The following is a 20,046-nucleotide window of genomic DNA, read 5'->3' as shown; positions in this document are numbered from 1 at the left end:
TGTCGTCAGGAGAAGGAGAAGAGGACCAAGGTGCATTGTGGTAAATATTCATAACTTTTAATAAATACAAATACTTTAACAAAAAAACAACACGACAAACAAACAGTTCTGCAAGGTGCAGCAACACAAAACAGAAAACAACTACCCACAACCCATAGTGGGAAAACAGGCTGCCTAAGTATGTTCTCAATCAGAGACAACAACTACCCACAACCCATAGTGGGAAAACAGGCTGCCTAAGTATGTTCTCAATCAGAGACAACAACTACCCACAACCCATAGTGGGAAAACAGGCTGCCTAAGTATGGTTCTCAATCAGAGACAACGATTGACAGCTGCCTCTGATTGGGAACCATACCAGGCCAAACACATAGAAATATAACACACAGAACAAAACATAGAATGCCCACCCCAACTCACGCCCTGACCAAACTAAAATAGAGACATAAAAAAGGAAATACTGGTTCCTGACAATAGAAAAAGCTCTCACTTTGAATAGAGGACAAAAGTATTAGTTTGGCTGAAACAATAATGTATTGGGAAGGACATTTTCTGGCCTTCCCAAACTGGTTCGCCAGTCTGCCCAGCGCCGCCAGTCTTCCCAGCGCCGCCAGTCTGCCCAGCGCCGCCAGTCTACCCAGCGCCGCCAGACAACCAGTCTCTTCCAGATCTGCCAGACAACCAGTCTCTTCCAGATCTGCCAGACAACCTGACTCTTCCAGTTCCGCCAGCCAGCCAGGATTTACCAGAGCCTACTACCTGCCTGAGCTTCCTCTCAGTACTGGGCTTCCTCTCAGTACTGGGCTTCCCCTCAGTACCGGGCTTCCCCTCAGTACCGGGCTTCCCCTCAGTCCCGGGCTGCTTCGGTCCCGAGCTGCCCCTCTGTCCCGAGCTGCCCCTCTGTCCCGAGCTGCCCCTCTGTCACGAGCTGCTCCTCAGTTATGTGGGGATCTGGGTGAGGACTATTAGGCCATGGTCGGCGGAGAAGGTGGATTATCCCAGGACGCGAAGGGGAGGAAATAGGACATTAATGGAGTGGGGTCCACGTCCCGTATTGGGGTTTGTATTATTTGGGATCGCGGCTGATTAGGGGTGTGGTATAGGCTTGGCTGCCTGAGGCGATTCTCAATTAGAGTCAGGTGCTTATCGTTGTCTCTGATTGGGAACCGTATTTAGGTAGCCTGAGTTCGCTTTGTATTTCGTGGGTGTTTGTACCTGTCTCTGTGTTGTAGTCACCAGGTAGGCTGTAATAAGTTTCACGTTCCGTTCTGTTGTTTTTGTATTTAGTATTTCAGTTATTTCATGTACCGCGATTCTGTTCATTAAAGTCATGAGTAACCTATACACTGCATTTCGGTCCGACTCTCTTCAATCAACAGACGAACGCTGTTACACTGAGAGTGTACAGCCAGGTGTTGTAGCTCCAGCACAACAGGACGTTATCCACTGTAATGCAGAGCTATGCAAGCATCATTTTGACATTATACAACTGTATATTTAACTCAGCAGCATGCAGTACACAGAGAGCACACATGAACACACCTGGCCTATGAATGTAACACTATAGCTAAACCATTATTCATACATTTACTCAACTGCTATTGTTGAGTAATGACAGTAGTTTTTTAATGGGGCACAGTGTAACAGTGCACCTGTGTACATCCATCCAGTACTACACCTGAGTAGGCCATCTTTCCTCCTCCTTCTCTGATAGGCCTGCTGGCACCCTGGCAGGAGGAGGGCTCAATCTTTGGCATTTTCTTAAACACAATCCCCCTAAAAAATGAAAACCGTCAAAGTTCAGCCCCTGACACTACCCTGCGGTCATAATCAGAAATAGCATTAGCCTACTATACATCTTTAGCCTCAAGGCAGAGGCTTTCCAGGAAGAATGGGAGCAACAGATTTTAAAGTGTTACAGCTCTTGCTTTTAATCAGTTTATCTGAGGTAAGAACAGATCTTTACTAATTAGACCTACAAATAATGTGTTGCTTAAACAATCTTAGTGCTGATTATTGCAGTTGTATATGATATTGTTATTCTGCTGTGTCATTGTAACCATCTGAAAACATGCACTTTGTATGATTCTAGAAATGCATAGAGACAGAGGGAGACGTTTGGGAAATAAATGCACAGGCTCTTCTGAGTAACACTGCTTTCAATGAGTGTATGCCCAACCTTGGCTCAATGGACAAATTCATTCATTGAGGGGAAAAAAAGCCCTGAGCTCACTGACCAGTTCTGAAATCTGTGTTGAGTGAAGAAAAAATGTGTTGCCTCTTGGCCTGTCATGCAGAGAGAATATTATACAGGCCAGGGGTATAATGTTCCTTTTAGGGATAAAATATGAAATACCAGCGCTATCGTTGAAATGGTTTCCGTTAGCGTTTTTTCAAAAACAGCTTTTTGGATTATCCAACTAACTATAGATGTTTATGTTTGGTTTTCAGATATGTGGAGCGCAGAAAGGTATTCAAACAACTCTTTGTTAACATTTTAAAACCAACTTTTCCACATAATTGTTTGAGAGACATTCTCTTTTATTTCACTGTTATTACGCCATTATAAAGTACATGCAAATAATAAACCTAAAATGTATTTAACGATTTCTGTTCTTTCACAACGTTGCAGACATAACGTTATCCGTGTTCCAAGTGTCCACAAAAAGTATGACGGTGCGATGGAGTCGTTACTCTGGGGCCAGCTCCTACAAAATCACCGCCACACCAAAGAACTCTCCTCAACCGTCCGCATTCGCCCAGTTCAGCGGGAACTCCGTCATGGGCTCTGTTAACTCTCTCTCCGCCAACACGATGTACACCATTCGGGTCGAGGCCATTGACAAAGCGGGCAACGTCCTGAGCAGTGCAGAGTTGGACGGGAGCTCATGTATGTATGCATGCATAATGGCCACGTGTGTGCGTAATGGACATATTATGAATTATGTATAACGCATTGTAGGCCTGCTATTCTCTCAATGCTTTGAATAAGGTATTTGAATAAGAAGAAGATGATGATGATGATGATGATGATGATGACAATGATGATTATAATGATGATAATTATGATGATGATGATGATGATAATTATGACGATGATGATGATTATGATGATACTGTTAATTATGATGATGATGACAATTATGATGATGATAATTTTGATATTTATGATGATGATGATAATTATGATGATTATGATGATAATTATGATGATTATGATGAAATTGATAAATATGATGTTCATGATGATGCTGATAATTATGATGATAATGATAATTAGGATGATTAGGATGATGATATCTGTATCCTGTGTGTGATGATGCTCTGTTCTGCTCTGCTCTGACCACCAGCCCCCGAGGTACCTACCATTAAGCAGGCCTACTCCAAGCAGAGCGACAGCATCACTGTGGAGTTCAGTGAGGTAATGGGGGCGAGCAGCTACATCCTGCGAGCTGAGTCTGAGGTGGGAGACTTCTTATCAGAGACCGCGGTGACCAGCTCCCCCGGCACCGTGCTGCAGTTGCAGCCATACACAGACTACACCCTCAGTGTCATGTCTGTCAACAGCGCGGGACGCAGCCAGCCCTCAGCACCCATCCAGATCAGAACGGGTAGATGGTTTAGATACATACACCTGTCCTGGTTTATACACCTGTCCAGGTTTATACACCTGTCTAGGTTTATACACCTGTTCACATACACCTGTTTAGATACATACACCTGTCCAGGTTTATACACCTGTCCAGGTTTATACACCTGTCTAGGTTTATACACCTGTTCACATAAACCTGTTTAGATACATACACTTGGCCAGGTTTATAAACCTGTTCACATACACCTGTTTAGATACATACACCTGTCCTGGTTTATACACCTGTTCACATACACCTGTTTAGATACATACACCTGTCCAGGTTTATACACCTGTTCACATACACCTGTTTAGATACATACACCTGTCCAGGTTTATACACCTGTTCACATAAACCTGTTTAGATACATACACCTGTCCAGGTTTATACACCTGTTCACATACACCTGTTTAGATACATACACCTGTCCAGGTTTATACACCTGTTCACATACACCTGTTTAGATACATACACCTGTCCAGGTTTATACACCTGTTCACATAAACCTGTTTAGATACATACACCTGTCCAGGTTTATACACCTGTTCACATACACCTGTTTAGATACATACACCTGTCCAGGTTTATACTCATGTTCACATACACCTGTTTAGATACATACACCTGTCCAGGTTTATACACCTGTTCACATACACCTGTTTAGATACATACACCTGTCCAGGTTTATACTCATGTTCACATACACCTGTTTAGATACATACACCTGTCTAGGTTTATAAACCTGTTCACATAAACCTGTTTAGATACATACACCTGTTCAGGTTTATACACCTGTTCACATACACCTGTTTAGATACATACACCTGTCCAGGTTTATACACCTGTTCACATACACCTGTTTAGATACATACACCTGTCTAGGTTTATACACCTGTTCACATACACCTGTTTAGATACATACACCTGTCCAGGTTTATACACCTGTTCACATACACCTGTTTAGATACATACACCTGTCCAGGTTTATACACCTGTTCACATACACCTGTTTAGATACATACACCTGTCCAGGTTTATACTCATGTTCACATACACCTGTTTAGATACATACACCTGTCCAGGTTTATAAACCTGTTCACATAAACCTGTTTAGATACATACACCTGTCCAGGTTTATACACCTGTTCACATACACCTGTTTAGATACATACACCTGTCTAGGTTTATAAAAAAAGCCTTAAGTTTGTTAAAATAATTAGAAAGTAAAAGGATAATTAGTGTCTATCTGATCCAAGCCAAAAGAAGAACACAGACAATAAGTCTCCCTGAACTTTCACTCTTCAACTGAAATTAAAAGTTGTTTACTTAATATCGTAATGACTGTTTCATGACTGAAACGCCACCTCTCCATAGTGTCTGAGAGACAAAGGGCTGCTATCTCCATAATGGAGTGCAGTTTCGCAGCTCTATTGTCATAGTGGGTGCCTTGTGCGGAAACTGTATCTCCCCATTTAAGCCTTAAAACATATCAGAATACGAAAAGGGAAACCATGAGAACTAGGTTGTCCTCTCCCCAAAGAGAATTGGACGTATCATAAGGACAGGAAAATTGATTCTATCTCACTAGCAAACAAAAAAGATGACTCTGTTTGGCCAGGTTTGGACTCTTTCAATATATTCTCTCTTCTTTTATCTTTGCCTGGAACAGGTTTGTTTCCTTCCTGGATAGTATCATATCTCTCTCTCCCTCTCTCTCTCCCTCTCTCTCTCTCTCTCTCTCTCTCTCTCTCTCTCTCTCTCTCTCTCTCTCTCTCTCTCTCTCTCTCTCTCTCTCTCTCTCTCTCTCTCTCTCTCTCTCTCTGTCTCTCTCTCTCTCTCTCTCTCTCTCTGTCTCTCTCTGTCTCGCTCTCTCTCTCTCTGTCTCTCTCTCTCTGTCTGCCTCCTTTCATCAAATCTATTAGTTTATTAATCTATCTTTTTTCTCCCTTTCCCTCTTCAGTGGTGGTGGCCCCACAGCTAAACTCCACCTCTCCCAGAAATGACACCATCCTGGTGACCTGGTCCCCGGTCAACCACGCGGTCCTCTACACCCTCTGCATCATCAAGGAGGGATCCAACTCTCGCCTCAAACTCAACACCAGCGACCCATTCATGACCTTTGATGACCTGGAGCCCGGTACCATCTACTGCGTCAAGGGCACGGCCTGGGACCTGGACGGTCGCCCCGGAGACGACCTCACTGTGTGTCAGATCACCCGTAAGCATGGCAACTGGGTGTTTGGTTAATAATATTAGCTTGTATTAAATCCTCTCAGGAGAGAAAGAGACCTGGCAAGATGCCAGAAAGGGGAAAAGTTATTTATGCTTTTTTAGTCTGTCCACTAGATGTTGGCACAGTTCATTAGAACCCAGGCATGACTTTATATGCCATCTAGATGTATGAGTGTGTCTATGTGAGTATGTTAATCTCATGTTCATATCAGTACATGTGTTTTTTTGTGTTGTTCTTTGAATAACTGTATCTCTGTCCCCCCACTAGGTCCTCTCAGCCCTGGGACCATCCAGGTGTTTTTGACCCAGACCAGGTCTGGGGGTTTGGCAGTCTACTGGCAGATGGTGCATGGGGCAGACGTCTACTTGGCAAAGACTTCTACTGGTCAGAACTGCTCTGCCTCAGGGAGGTACTGTATGATCAGCCCACTGAGCTGCGGGCAGAACCACAGTGTGACTGTTACAGCCGAGAACAGAGCTGGAACCAGCAACCCCTCTGACCCAGAGGAATTCATCACATGTATGTATACCCCCTGACCCTTGAGCCATGACTACAGTAGAATACAGTATATGCATATAAAGTGAGTAAAACAGTATGTAAACATTATTAAAGTGACCAGTGTTCAATGACTCTATGTACATAGGGCAGCAGTCTCTAAGGCGAAGGGTAGAGTACCGGGTGGTAACCGGCTAGTATCAGTGACTAAGGTTCAGGACAGGGGACAGGGTACAGGGCGGAGGCTGGCTAGTGGTGACTTTTCAACAGTCTGGTGGCCTGGAGATAGAAGCTGTTTCTCAGTCTCTCTGTCCCAGCTTTGATGCACCTGTACTGTCTTCGGCATGGCTCGGGTGGCTGAAGTCCTTTAGGATCTTCCTGTGACACAAGGTTCTGTAGATGTCCGGGAGGGCAGTAGTTGCAACACTACACTGTAGCCATACTAACATGAATCTTTCAGGTGTTATTACAAAGGTCAATGTAAGCTGACCTCCCCAATATTATTACTATGATATAAGGTAATGTAATGTTATCATAATCTCTCGTCTCTCTCGGGCACACATATATAATAATAGTGTATTTATATGTACTTGCAATACTTCCAGTGTTATTACTATGGTATAAGGTCATGTAATCTCTTGACTCTCTCTGTCACACAGATGTAAAATAGTGTATTTTATTACTATGGTCTAAGGTCTATAATGTAGAGTCCTGCCTGGAGTTATATGTATATCACTCTTGTGTCTCTCTGTCAGTCCCATGCCCTCTGGAGCAAGTCTGGGTAGATGAGCACCAGGCGGGCAGCTGCTGGGTGTCGTGGACTAAGATGCCCTTGGTGGAGTATTACATCGCTTTTGTCAAGAGAGACGACGGGTCTGAGGAGCGCTGTAACACCACTGACACCACCTGTCACTTCTACTGCATGTGTGGCTACACCTACCTCATCACCATGTTCACCTACAACCAGGCTGGCTCCAGTCCACCGGGAGACGTGTTCAACTATACCACCAGTAAGAGTTATTATACTGTCCACACACACACACACACACACACACACACACACACACACACACACACACACACACACACACACACACACACACACACACACACACACACACACACACACACACACACACACACACACACACACACACACACACACACACACACACACACAGCTTTGTCAAGTCACTCATCTCTCTTCTCTTCCTCCCTAGTTCCCTGTTGCCCAGAGGACGTTACCATAGCACTGGTGTCGACGGAGACCCTGGAGATCATGTGGTCGCCGGTGCGGGGGGCGGAGCTATACGAGACGACGGCGGAGGAGATTGATGATGTCATCCACTGTAAGGACACGGCGCCTGTGTGTGCTCTGTCCAACCTACGCTGTAACACACAGTACAGTGTGGTGGTGACAACATGCAGTGAAATACGAGGCTGCAACCGCACCTGCAAACCTCACACACACGAGACAGGTAAAACACACATCAATACAATAGGTAATAAACAGTGCAAGAGTGTATTCACTTTAAATTACACAGAAAACATTTTATTTTAAGAATGAGATCAGCTCTTCCTCGACTTTACTGTCTTTGTTCTACATGGAATCTCACTTTACCATTGCAAGACCAGTAGAGGCTGCTGAGGGGAGGACGGCTCATAATAATGGCTGGAACGGAGCAAATGGAATGGAACCTAGGTTTCTTCCTAGCTTCCTGCCTTTCTAGGGAGTTTATACTAGCCACCATGCCCACTTCACAGTTGAGAATAACACAAATATTTATTTTCACAAAGTCTGCTGCCTCAATTTGTTTGATGGCAATTAGCATATACACCAGCATGTTATGAAGAGTGATCAGATGAATTGCAAAGTCCCTCTTTGCCATGCAGATGAACTATATCACAAAAAAACATGTCCTGCAAGGAAACACGTGCCGTCATCATTGCTTTGCACAAAAAGGGCTAAACAGGCAAGGATGTTGCTGCCAGTAAGATTGCACCTAAATCAACTATTTATCGGATCATCAAGAACTTCCAGGATAGCGGTTCAATTGTTGTGAAGAAGGCTTCAGGTCGCCCAAGAAAGTCCAGCAAACGCCAGGACCATCTCCTAAAGTTGATTCAGCTGCGATATTGGGGCACCACCAGTACAGAGCTTGCTCAGGAATGGCAGCAGGCAGGTGTGAGTGCATCTGCACGCACAGTGAGGCAAAGACTTTTGGAGGATGGACTGGGGTCAAGAAGGGCAGCAAAGAAGCCACTTCTCTACAGGAAAAACATCAGGGACAGACTGATATTCTGCAAAAGGTGCAGGGATTGGACTGCTGAGGACTGGGGTAAAGTCATTTTCTCTGATGAATCCCCTTTCCGATTGTTTGGGGCATCTGGAAAAAAGCTTGTCTGGAGAAGACAAGGTGAGCGCTACCATCAAGCCTGTGTCATGCCAACAGTAAAGCATCCTGAGACCATTCTCTGCCACCATGGGGTGGCAGGGTAGCCTAGTGGTTTGAGCGTTGGACTAGTAACCAGAAGATTGCAAATTCAAATCCCAGAGCTGACAAGGTACAAATCTGTCGTTCTTCCCCTGAACAGGCAGTTGACCCACTGTTCCTAGGCCATCATTGAAAATAAGAATTTGTTCTTAACTGACTTGCCTAGTAAAATAAAGGTAAAATAAAAAATTAATGTGTGGGGTTGCTTCTCAGGCAAGGGAGTGGGCTCACTCACAATTTTGACCAAGAACACAGCCATGAATAAAGAATGGTACCAACACATCCTCCGAGAGCAACTTCTCCCAACCATCCAGGGACAGTTTGGTGATGAACAATGCCTTTTCCAGCATGATGGAGCACCCTGCCATAAGGCAAGAGTGATAACTAAGTGGCTCGGGGAACAAAACATTAATATTTTGGGTCCATGGCCAGGAAACTCCCCAGACCTTAATCCCATTGAGAACTTGTGATCAATCCTCAAGAGGCGGGTGGAGAAACAAAACCCCACAAATTCTGACAAACTCCAAGCATCGATTATGCAAGAATGGGCTGCCATCAGTCAGGATGTGGCCCAGAAGTTAATTGACAACATGCCAAGGCAGAATGCAGAGGTCTTGAAAAAGAAGGGTCAACACTGCAAATATTGACTCTTTGCATCAACTTCACGAAATTGTCAATAAAAGCCTTTGACACTTATGAAATGCTTGTAATTATTCTTCAGTATTCCATAGTAACATCTGACAAAAATATCTAAAGACACTGAAGCAGCAAACTTTGTGGAAATTAAAACTTTTGGCCATGACTGTACATCTGCATTGCTTGCTGTTTGGGGGTTTAGACTGGGTTTCTATATAGTACTTTGTGACATTGGCTGATGTAAAAAGAGCATTTGATAAATACATTTGATTGATTGATTGATCAAACCATGTATTTGATACCATTCTACTAATTCTGCTCCAGCCATTACCACGAGCCTGTCCTCCCCAATGAAGGTACCACCAACCTCCTGTGTACAAGACAAGGATAAGAATAAGCTTTAACCAAACTACAAATTAACCAACTTACCAATCAACAAATGAATCAATTAACCAGTCCATTAACCCCTCATCTCTCCTCTAGCTCCCTGTTCTCCAGAGATCCTGAGTGTATCTCAGACCAACTCATCCTCGAGTGTCAGTGTCTTGTACACGGCCCCCAACACCCCCAACACTACCTACACCGTCACAGCCGTGGGCCTCACTGACACACACACCTGTCAATCACTCTCCACTTCTTGCCAGCTCACACAGCTGCCCTGCGGAGCCACCTATGATGTCACAGCGTATGCCAGGACAGCAGTGGGGCCAAGCCTGTCCAGCTATAGCGTGCCCCTGGAAACAGGTGCGGGAAACCCTGTATGACAGAGTGTATGTGGTTGTTAGGGCAAATCTAAAACGATATCCTATTTGTGCAGTATGGGAATAGGGTGTCATTTGAACCATAGATGTACAGACCATAGATATACATACCATAGATATATAGACCATAGATGTACAGACCATAGATATACAGACCATAGATATACAGACCATAGATATACATACCATAGATATATAGACCATAGATGTACAGACCATAGATATACAGACCATAGATATACAGACCATAGATATATAGACCATAGATATATAAACCATAGATATACAGACCATAGATTATACAGACCGTAGATATACAGACATTACAGATAACTCTCAGGCAGTCTCATTTGACACTGTATTCCCTATGCAGTGCACTAGTTTTAGCCAGATATCTAAGAATCTGTTCTGTTCTGTTCCCTCGCCAGGTCCCTGCTGCCCCCACACCCTGACAGTAGACCAGGTGACCCAGGCCATGACCAACGTCACCTGGTCCCCCGCTACAGGGGCGCGCTCCTATGTCACAGCGCTGACATCATCTCGGGGACACGCCAAGTGCCACACCATGGACACACACTGCCTGATGGGATGCATCACCTGCGGGACCAACTATAGCGTGAGCCTGGAGGCCATCAGCAGGACAGGCCACAAGGCAGAATGCAGATATCATGGGTTCTCATCCAGTGAGTATGCATAGGCCACACAGACAGACAGACAGACAGACAGACAGACAGACAGACAGACAGACAGACAGACAGACAGACAGACAGACAGACAGACAGACAGACAGACAGACAGACAGACAGACAGACAGACAGACAGACAGACAGACAGACAGACAGACAGACAGACAGACAGACAGACAGACAGACAGACAGACAGACAGACAGACAGACAGACAGACAGACAGACAGACAGACAGACAGACAGACAGACAGACAGACAGACAGAGCTAGTCAAAGGCAGATATACTGCAAACCCACCCACACACACATACATGCATGAACGCACAGAATATTCTTGCACACTCAACAAACTGCAAAATAATCACAAACAAACACCAATATTTCCCCCCATTTTGCATTCTGTCCATTCAAGACCACGTCATATACATCTTCAATCTTTACTCCTCTCTCGCTCCCAGGTGCCTGTTGTCCATCGAGTGTCAAGCTCTACCGGATGGCCAACAAATCTCTGAGGGTGTACTGGCACTCCTGGGGCCCCCAGAACTACACGGTGGACCTGATTGGGACAGGCACCAACCACACCTGCATCCCCCCGCCTCTCAGCAGCTCCTGTGACGTGGCCGAGGTCATGTGTGGGGACGTCTACACCATGGTGGTGGCACCTGTCAATCAGGATGGGAGCAAAGTCACATTTTGTCCCGGCAGGATCTACTCTGGTGAGTGTGTGTAGTTACTTATTTAGTTAGTTAGTTGGTTAGATGGTTAGTTAGTAGTTCATAGCTAGTTAGTATGTAGTTAGTTAGTAGTTTGTTAGTAGTTAGTAGTTAGTTAGCAGTAATATTTGTTAGTTAGTAGTTAGTTATTAGTCAAGTTGAAGATGAAGATTACATACAGTTAGGTTGGAGACATTAAAACTAGTTTTCAACCATTCCACAAATGTCTTATTAACAAACTATAGTTTTGGCAATATTTTTTGCACGACACAAGTAATTTTTCCAACAATTGTTTACAGACTGATCACAATTCCAGTGGGTCAGAAGTTTACATACACTAAGTTGACTGCCTATAAACAGCTTGGAAAATTCCAGAAAATTATGTCATGGCTTTAGAAGCTTCTGATAGGTTAACTGACATCATTTGAGTGATTTGGAGGTGTACCTGTGGATGTATTTCAAGGCCTACCTTCAAACTCAGTGCCTCTTTGCTTGACATCATGGGAAACAATTGTAGACCTCCTTAGATGCACTATTGTAAAGTGACTGTTCCACTGGATGTCATAAGGTGAATGCACCAATTTGTAAGTCGCTCTGGATAAGAGCGTCTGCTAAATGACTTAAATGTAAATGACTTAAATGTAAACAAGTCTGGTTCGTCCTTGGGAGCAATTTCCAAATGCCTGAAGGTACCATGTTCATCTGTAAAAACAATAGTACGCAAGTATAAAAACCATGGACCCACGCAGCCGTCATTCCACTCAGGAAGGAGACGCGTTCTGTCTCCTAGAGATGAACATACTTTGATGAGAAAAGTGCAAATCAATCCCAGAACAACAGCAAAGGACCTTGTGAAGATGCTGGAGGAAACAGGTACAAAAGTATCTATATCCACAGTAAAACAAGCTCTATATCAACATAACCTGAAAGGCCGCTCAGCTTAGGAAGAAGCCACTGCTCCAAAACCGCCATAAAAAAGCCAGACTACGGTTTGCAACTACACATGGGGACAAAGATCGTACTTTCTGGAGAGATGTCCTCTGGTCTGATGAAACAAAAATAGAACTGTTTGGCTATAATGACCATCGTTATGTTTGGAGGAAAAAGGTGGAGGATTGCAAGCCAAAGAACACCATCCCAACTGTGAAGCACAGGGGTGGAAGCATCATGTTGTGGGGGTGCTTTGCTGCAAAAGGGACTGGTGCACTTCACAAAATAGATGGCATCAGGAGGATGGAAAATTATGTGGATATATTGAAGCAACATCTCAAGACATCAGTCAGGAAGTTAAAGCTTGGTCGCTAATGGGTCTTCCAAATGGACAATGGCCCCAAACATACTTCCAAAGTTGTGGCAAAATGGCTTAAGGACAACAAAGTCAAGGTATTGGAGCGGCCATCACAACATCCTGACCTCAATCCCATAGAACATTTGTGGGCAGAACTGATAAAGCATGTTTAAAAAAAAAAATGTAATCTTTATTTAACTAGGCAAGTCAGTAAAGAACAAATTCTTATTTTCAATGATGGCCTAGGAACAGTGGGTTAACTGCCTTGTTCAGGGGCAGAACAACAGATGTTTATCTTGTCAGCTTGGGGATTTGAACTTGCAACCTTTCAGTTACTAGTCTACTAGTAACCACTAGGCTACTTGCCGCCCCAAAAAGTGTGTGCGAGTAAGGAGGCCTACAAACCTGACTCAGTTACACCAGCTCTGTCAGGAGGAATGGGCCAAAATTCACCCAACTTATTGTGGGAAGCTTGTGGAAGGCTACTAGAAACGTTTGCCCCAAGTTAAACAATTTAAAGACAATGCTACCAAATACTAATTGAGTGTATGTAAACTTCTGACCCACTGAGAATGTAATGATAGAAATAAAAGCTGAAATACATCGTTCTCTCTACTATTATTTGGACATTTCACATTCTTAAAATAAAGTGGTGATCATAACTGTCCTAAAACAGGGAATTCTTATTCTGATTAAATTTCAGGAATTGTGAAAAACAGAGTTTAAATGTATTTGGCTAAGGTGTATGTAAACTTCTGACTTCAACTGTAGTTCGTTAGCTAATAGATAGATAGTTAGTTAGTTAGACGTTCATAGCTAGTTAGTAGTTAGTCATTAGTTAGTTAGTCATTAGTTTGTTTGTTAATTAGTTAATTAGTTAGTTAGTTAGTTAGTTAGTTAGTAGATTAGTTGTTCGTTAGGTGGTTAGTTGTTTTGTTGGTTAGTTTGTTACTAGTTAGTTGGTTTGTTAGGCAGATAAATATATTATGTGGGAGATAGGTCAAACTGGGAATGTCTAAAGTTAGTTTGTATCTAATGGCATTGTTCTCATTATCTTACAGTGTCCTGCTCTGGAAGCAATGTAGGAATGGGTAAGTGTCTGGCGACCGATAGTAAACCTCACCAGGCAACTTTACTGAGATTGTATATCCTACCCAATACACTCTAAAAATACAGCTTTTTTTCATGGGTACTTCAAATTGAAACTGTGGGGAACCTCTTCAAAGAACCCCCTTTAATGGTTCCTCGAATAACCTTTTGGGGTTCATTTGTTCCCATATTATTAATTCGTGTTCATTCTGATTTGTGTCAAAGCAGAATTCAAAAATCTAAATATGAGGTCAACTCCCAGCAGAGCTCCAAGTTCAATCAATATATCCTCTGGCGTGTTGATGTGTTGATATCCTTCGTATCCATGGCCAGAAGGGGTTTGCAGTGTAAGGAGGGTGAAGTCTGTGAATACAAAAATAATAATTATACAGATGATTAAGAAAACGTGCACATGACAGCTTTCATTCCTTGGTTTTTGTGGTAAATGTGATTGAAAAAATCTTCACTTTTGACAACAGTTTTCATACCTTGTCCATAACACCTTGTCCATAATGTAGAGACCTCTGGGATCTTCATCGAAGAGCTCAGTGAGGAGCAAGATGGCTGCTGTGATTGAATCCTATAAGATTTTAGAGAACCTTAATAATAATTAGATGATAGCCTACAGTACATGTGATCTGCATGACATTACGTGACAAACCAATACCGATTGTACATACCTTTGTGTGCCTCATCGGCAGAATACCTGCAGACACACACAAATAAGTGGGCAGTTAAATCTCTCAACATTTTCTTACCTCTTTGTTGATTGACATCCACTGAATTGTGTCCATTTTCTCTTTTGTAAATCATTTTATAAGGGAGAAAGTGCCCAACAACACGTCCATTTGCACAAATATGAAAAGATAGACGGTATCATCATAAAACAATACCTATTTATATCATACAAGGGAGAAACCTCACGTTAAATTGAGGAGATCTTAAAAATGATCAGTTAAATGCTTTGCTACCAGATGTTTTTCAAATTCAAATCCACATTTTTCAGTTGGGCAGTTAGGTTCCTGCAAAGAACCCACAAGAACTAAGGAGGTTCCTCGATGAACCCCAAATCCTATGGGGTTCTTCAAAGTACCTTTTGGGGGCATTATTCAGTGTCCAGAACCCTAAGGTTCTTCAAAGAACTTTGAGGATCTTAGAAGAACCCTTGTTGAACCTCCTAGTTTTTATGCTGAACACCATTATTTCTCTTTCTCTTCTTTCTAGTGATCTATCGGGGAAAGAGAAGTGTCGATTAGAGGTGAGTTTAAATTGTGAATAGCAAAATCATCACCATTGCTATAAAAAAACCTATGAACTGATCATAAACTCTGTTCTGTAAACTTTTGAAACGTTCACTGTGTCAGACTTCATACATCGTCATCTACTACATAAAATTATGAAAGATTCAGAAGAAAGTTTAGTCAAAACCTGTCCTTTGTGTTACCGCATGTCATAAAGAGTATCATGTAACTTCCTAAGCATCCATAAATTGCATCAGCCTATATGAGGTTGTCAACAACAATAAAGGCTGAAGATAGGCTAGCAGTTAGAGCATTGGGTCAGTAACCGAAAGATTGCTAGTTCAAATCCCTGAGGTGAAAAATATGTTAATGTTACCTTGAGCAAGGCACTTAACCCTAATTTCTCCAGGGTTGCTGTTGATAATAGTTAGCCGTGACCCAACTGTCTGAGGGAGAGTTGGGACAAGCTGAAGAAATCACAGTAATTAATTAGCATTTTATTGCATGACATAAGTATTTGATACATCAGAAAATCAGAACTTAATATTTGGTACAGAAACCTTTGTTTGCAATTACAGATATCATACGTTTCCTGTAGTTCTTGACCAGGTTTGCACACACTGCAGCAGGGATTTTGGCCCACTCCTCCATACAGACCTTCTCCAGATCCTTCAGGTTTCGGGGCTGTCGCTGGGCAATACAGACTTTCAGCTCCCTCCAAAGATTTTCTATTGGGTTCAGGTCTGGAGACTGGCTAGGCCACTCCAGGACCTTGATATGCTTCTTACGGAGCCACTCCTTAGTTACCCTGGCTGTGTGTTTCGGGTCGTTGTCATGCTGGAAGACCCAGCCACGACCCATCTTCAATGCTCTTACTGAGGGAAGGAGGTTGTTGGCCAAGATCTCGCGATACATGGCCCCATCCATCCTCCCCTCAATACAGTGCAGTCGTCCTGTCCCCTTTGCAGAAAATCATCCCCAAAGAATGATGTTTCCACCTCCATGCTTCACAGTTTGGATGGTGTTCTTGGGGTTGTACTCATCCTTCTTCTTTCTCCAAACACGGCGAGTGGAGTTTAGACCAAAAAGCTCTATTTTTGTCTCATCAGACCACATGACCTTCTCCCATTCCTCCTCTGGATCATCCAGATGGTCATTGGCAAACTTCAGATGGGCCTGGTCATGCGCTGGCTTGAGTAGGGGGATCTTGCGTGCGCTGCAGGATTTTAATCCATGATGGCGTAGTGTGTTACTAATGGTTTTCTTTGAGACTGTGGTCCCAGCTCTCTTCAGGTCATTGATCAGGTCCTGCCGTGTAGTTCTGGGCTGATCCCTCACCTTCCTCATGATCATTGATGCCACAATGAGGTGAGATCTTGCATGGAGCCCCCGACTGAGGGTGATTGACCGTCATCTTGAACTTCTTCCATTTTCTAATAATTGCACCAACAGTTGTTCCCTTCTCACCAAGCTGCTTGCCTATTGTCCTGTAGCCCATTCCAGCCTTGTGCAGGTCTACAATTTTATTCCTGATGTCCTTACACAGCTCTCTGGTCTTGACCATTATGGAGAGGTTGGAGTCTGTTTGATTGAGTGTGTGGACAGGTGTCTTTTATACAAGGTAACGAGTTCAAACAGGTGCAGTTAATACAGGTAATGAGTGGAGAACAAGAGGGCTTCTTAAAGAAAAGCTAACAGGTCTGTGAGAGCCGGAATTCTTACTGGTAGGTGATCAAATACTTATGTCATGCAATAAAATGCAAATTAATTACTTAAAAATCATACAATGTGATTTTCTGGATTTTTGTTTTAGATTCCGTCTCTCGCAGTTGAAATGTACCTATTATAAAAAATTACAGACCTCTACATGCTTTGTAAGTAGGAAAACCTGCAAAATCAGCAGTGTATCAAATACTTGTTCTCCCCACTGTATATAAAAAAAATATTGAACCTTTATTTAACTAGACAAGTCAGTTAAGAACAAATTCTTATTTACAATGACGGCCTACCCCGGCCAAACCCGGACGACGCTGGGCCATGGGACCAATCATGGCCAGATGTGATACAGCCTGGATTCAAACTAAGGACGAGTGACACCTCTTGCACTGAGTGGCAGGGCCTTAGACCGTTGAGCCACTCAGGAGCCTCAGGAGCTTTGGGAGTCAGAAACATGTATTCTAGTGTCAAAATTGACTACAAGGTGTAAATAGGATCATTCTGGTCATAAAGTCCGTATTCCAAAACTGATTTTTGTGAGATTTGTTTAACTGAAGATGTCACAACTTACATGAGGGTTCGGTTTTGATTTCAATCCTGCCAACACTGCCTGGCACAATCTAATCAAGGCTGGCAGTAATCACATCATCCATTTGTTTAGACAGTGGTAATGAAAAACCTAGAAGAAGAACTGGGAAACAGAAAGAAACCTTGACAGCAGAGTGACTGACATTCCATACAGACAAGAGGCTTGAACAACAGCAGCATAAAGACAGCTAACACATTAACACAGGTTCTACTGTTATACATCTGTCCCTCTGCTCTGTCCCTCTGCTCTGTCCTTCTGCTCTGTCCTTCTGCTCTGTCCCTCATCTGTCCCTCTGCTCTGTCCTTCTGCTCTGTCCCTCATCTGTCCCTCTGCTCTGTCATTCTGCTCTGTCCTTCTGCTCTGTCCCTCTGCTCTGTCCCTCTGCTCTGTCCTTCTGCTCTGTCCTTCTGCTCTGTCCCTCTGCTCTGTCCCTCTGCTCTGTCCCTCTGCTCTGTCCTTCTGCTCTGTCCTTCTGCTCTGTCCTTCTGCTCTGTCCCTCTGCTCTGTCCCTCTGCTCTGTCCTTCTGCTCTGTCCCTCATCTGTCCCTCTGCTCTGTCCCTCTGCTCTGTCCTTCTGCTCTGTCCCTCTGCTCTGTCCCTCTGCTCTGTCCCTCATCTGTCCCTCTGCTCTGTCCTTCTGCTCTGTCCCTCTGCTCTGTCCTTCTGCTCTGTCCCTCATATATCCCTCTGCTCTGTCCCTCTGCTCTGTCCTTCTGCTCTGTCCTTCTGCTCTGTCCCTCATCTGTCCCTCTGCTCTGTCCCTCTGCTCTGTCCTTCTGCTCTGTCCTTCTGCTCTGTCCCTCATCTGTCCCTCTGCTCTGTCCTTCTGCTCTGTCCCTCATCTGTCCCTCTGCTCTGTCCCTTTGCTCTGTCCCTCATCTGTCCCTCTGCTCTGTCCTTCTGCTCTGTCCTTCTGCTCTGTCCCTCATCTGTCCCTCTGCTCTGTCCTTCTGCTCTGTCCCTCATCTGTCCCTCTGCTCTGTCCCTCATCTGTCCCTCTGCTCTGTCCCTCTGCTCTGTCCCTCATCTGTCCCTCTGCTCTGTCCCTCATCTGTCCCTCTGCTCTGTCCCTCTGCTCTGTCCCTCATCTGTCCCTCTGCTCTGCGTCTTGTATTACAGGTAATCCCCTGGAAAGACACAACATGTAATCTACTTCTATCAACTTCTGTCCCGTCTGTCAAGAAATCAGCTGAAATGTCATTGTTTTTATTCAGTCCCACTCCGTTGATTCTATCTTCATCCATCTATGCTGTTTGGGTCCAACATGTGTCCTTATGACAAACCATCATTAAGTTCATTATCTAAGGTGTGTTATCTTCAGTTTCTAACTCAATAAGACTCGATGCAGGTTGATATGACTATAAAGAGACATGCAAGCTTGTGAATTATACATTATAATCTCTACAATCAAAATGACACATTAAAGGTGTTCAATTACAAATACTTGCTATTGACGTTTCATTATCTGTATCCACTGTGTCTTTTCTCCTACATATATCGTGTTTTACTAACAGACTGAAACTTTGATTTTGGATCCTAGTGTTTAGCAGAGATAAATCATTACAATGTATGTCCTTTGTGTAAGTCTACCTTCATGACCCAAGAGAAACAAGAGAAACGGTGTGCCACATCATACATTTGTCTGTGAGCTGTACTGTCTTTATTTTCTTTTTATACATGAAATAACATAAGTATCCCTAAGTAGGAACCTCCATAGGGTTGTTGTTAAGCATGTTATGTAACAGTGGTCATATAGCTGTTTGTTGGTCACTGTGAAAGAGGAGCATAGAGAACATACTAGAATACCACTGGAGCTCAGGCTGCTGCTGAGGGGAGAACGGCTCATAATAACGTCCGGAACGGAGCCGATGGACTGGCATCAAACACCTGGAAAACATGGAAACCATATGATGTATTTAATACCATTCCACCTACGCCTCTCCAGCCATTACCCACGAGCCCGTCCTCCCCAATTCATGTGCTACCAACCTCCTGTGCACTGGAGTCATACATGTCATATGGATGACAAGTCAGGTCATATTGAAGGGCAGAGAATGTTCCCATTGCATTCAATGTGTTCAAACAATAAAACACCCTATTGCATTACCACACTGTGTGGCGTCAATCAATGAACCTCTTGGAGTAATTCACACTTATCTCTGAAAGATTCATAATAAAGATATTATGTACAGTACCAGTCAAACGTTTTGACACACCTACTCATTCAAGGGTTTTTCTTTATTTTTACTATTTTCTACGTTGTAGAATAATAGTGAAGACATCAAAACTATGAAATAACACATATAGAAGCATGTAGTAACCAAAAAAGTGTTAAACAAATCAAAATATATATTATATTTTAGATTCTTTGAAGTAGCCACCCTTTGTCTTGATGACAGCTTTGCACACTCTTGGCATTCTCTCAACCAGCTTCATTCTGGGTGATTACCTCATGAAGCTGGTTGAGAGAAT

General features: G+C 43.4%; 1 protein-coding gene across 1 annotated transcript; it reads left to right on the top strand.

Annotated features, from left to right (window-relative positions):
- Positions 1–1,813: 1,813 nt before the first annotated feature.
- On the top strand, positions 1,814–19,669 carry fndc7a (fibronectin type III domain containing 7a). Its single transcript, XM_046322242.1, has 14 exons — positions 1,814–1,948; positions 2,452–2,470; positions 2,633–2,890; positions 3,351–3,611; positions 5,593–5,850; positions 6,133–6,384; positions 7,116–7,370; positions 7,581–7,838; positions 9,975–10,235; positions 10,681–10,935; positions 11,397–11,654; positions 14,001–14,030; positions 15,253–15,286; positions 18,694–19,669. The coding sequence occupies exons 1-13, from the start codon at positions 1,892–1,894 to the stop codon at positions 15,282–15,284; spliced, it is 2,454 nt and encodes an 817-aa protein (XP_046178198.1). The 5' UTR covers positions 1,814–1,891; the 3' UTR covers positions 15,285–15,286; positions 18,694–19,669.
- The last annotated feature ends 377 nt before the right edge of the window (positions 19,670–20,046 follow it).

Source organism: Oncorhynchus gorbuscha, linkage group LG22 (assembly GCF_021184085.1).
Source record: "Oncorhynchus gorbuscha isolate QuinsamMale2020 ecotype Even-year linkage group LG22, OgorEven_v1.0, whole genome shotgun sequence".
Taxonomy (NCBI): domain Eukaryota; kingdom Metazoa; phylum Chordata; class Actinopteri; order Salmoniformes; family Salmonidae; genus Oncorhynchus; species Oncorhynchus gorbuscha.
This window is presented reverse-complemented; position numbering and strand designations above follow the sequence as displayed.

Bases quoted from the DNA above. Each gene is read 5' to 3' on its own strand.
- fndc7a (XM_046322242.1), top strand. From the start codon at position 1,892: ATGGGAGCAACAGATTTTAAAGTGTTACAGCTCTTGCTTTTAATCAGT. The intron at 5,851-6,132 runs GTAAGCATGGCA...TCCCCCCACTAG, and splicing joins CACTGTGTGTCAGATCACCC to GTCCTCTCAGCCCTGGGACC. The intron at 14,031-15,252 runs GTAAGTGTCTGG...TCTTCTTTCTAG, and splicing joins TGGAAGCAATGTAGGAATGG to TGATCTATCGGGGAAAGAGA.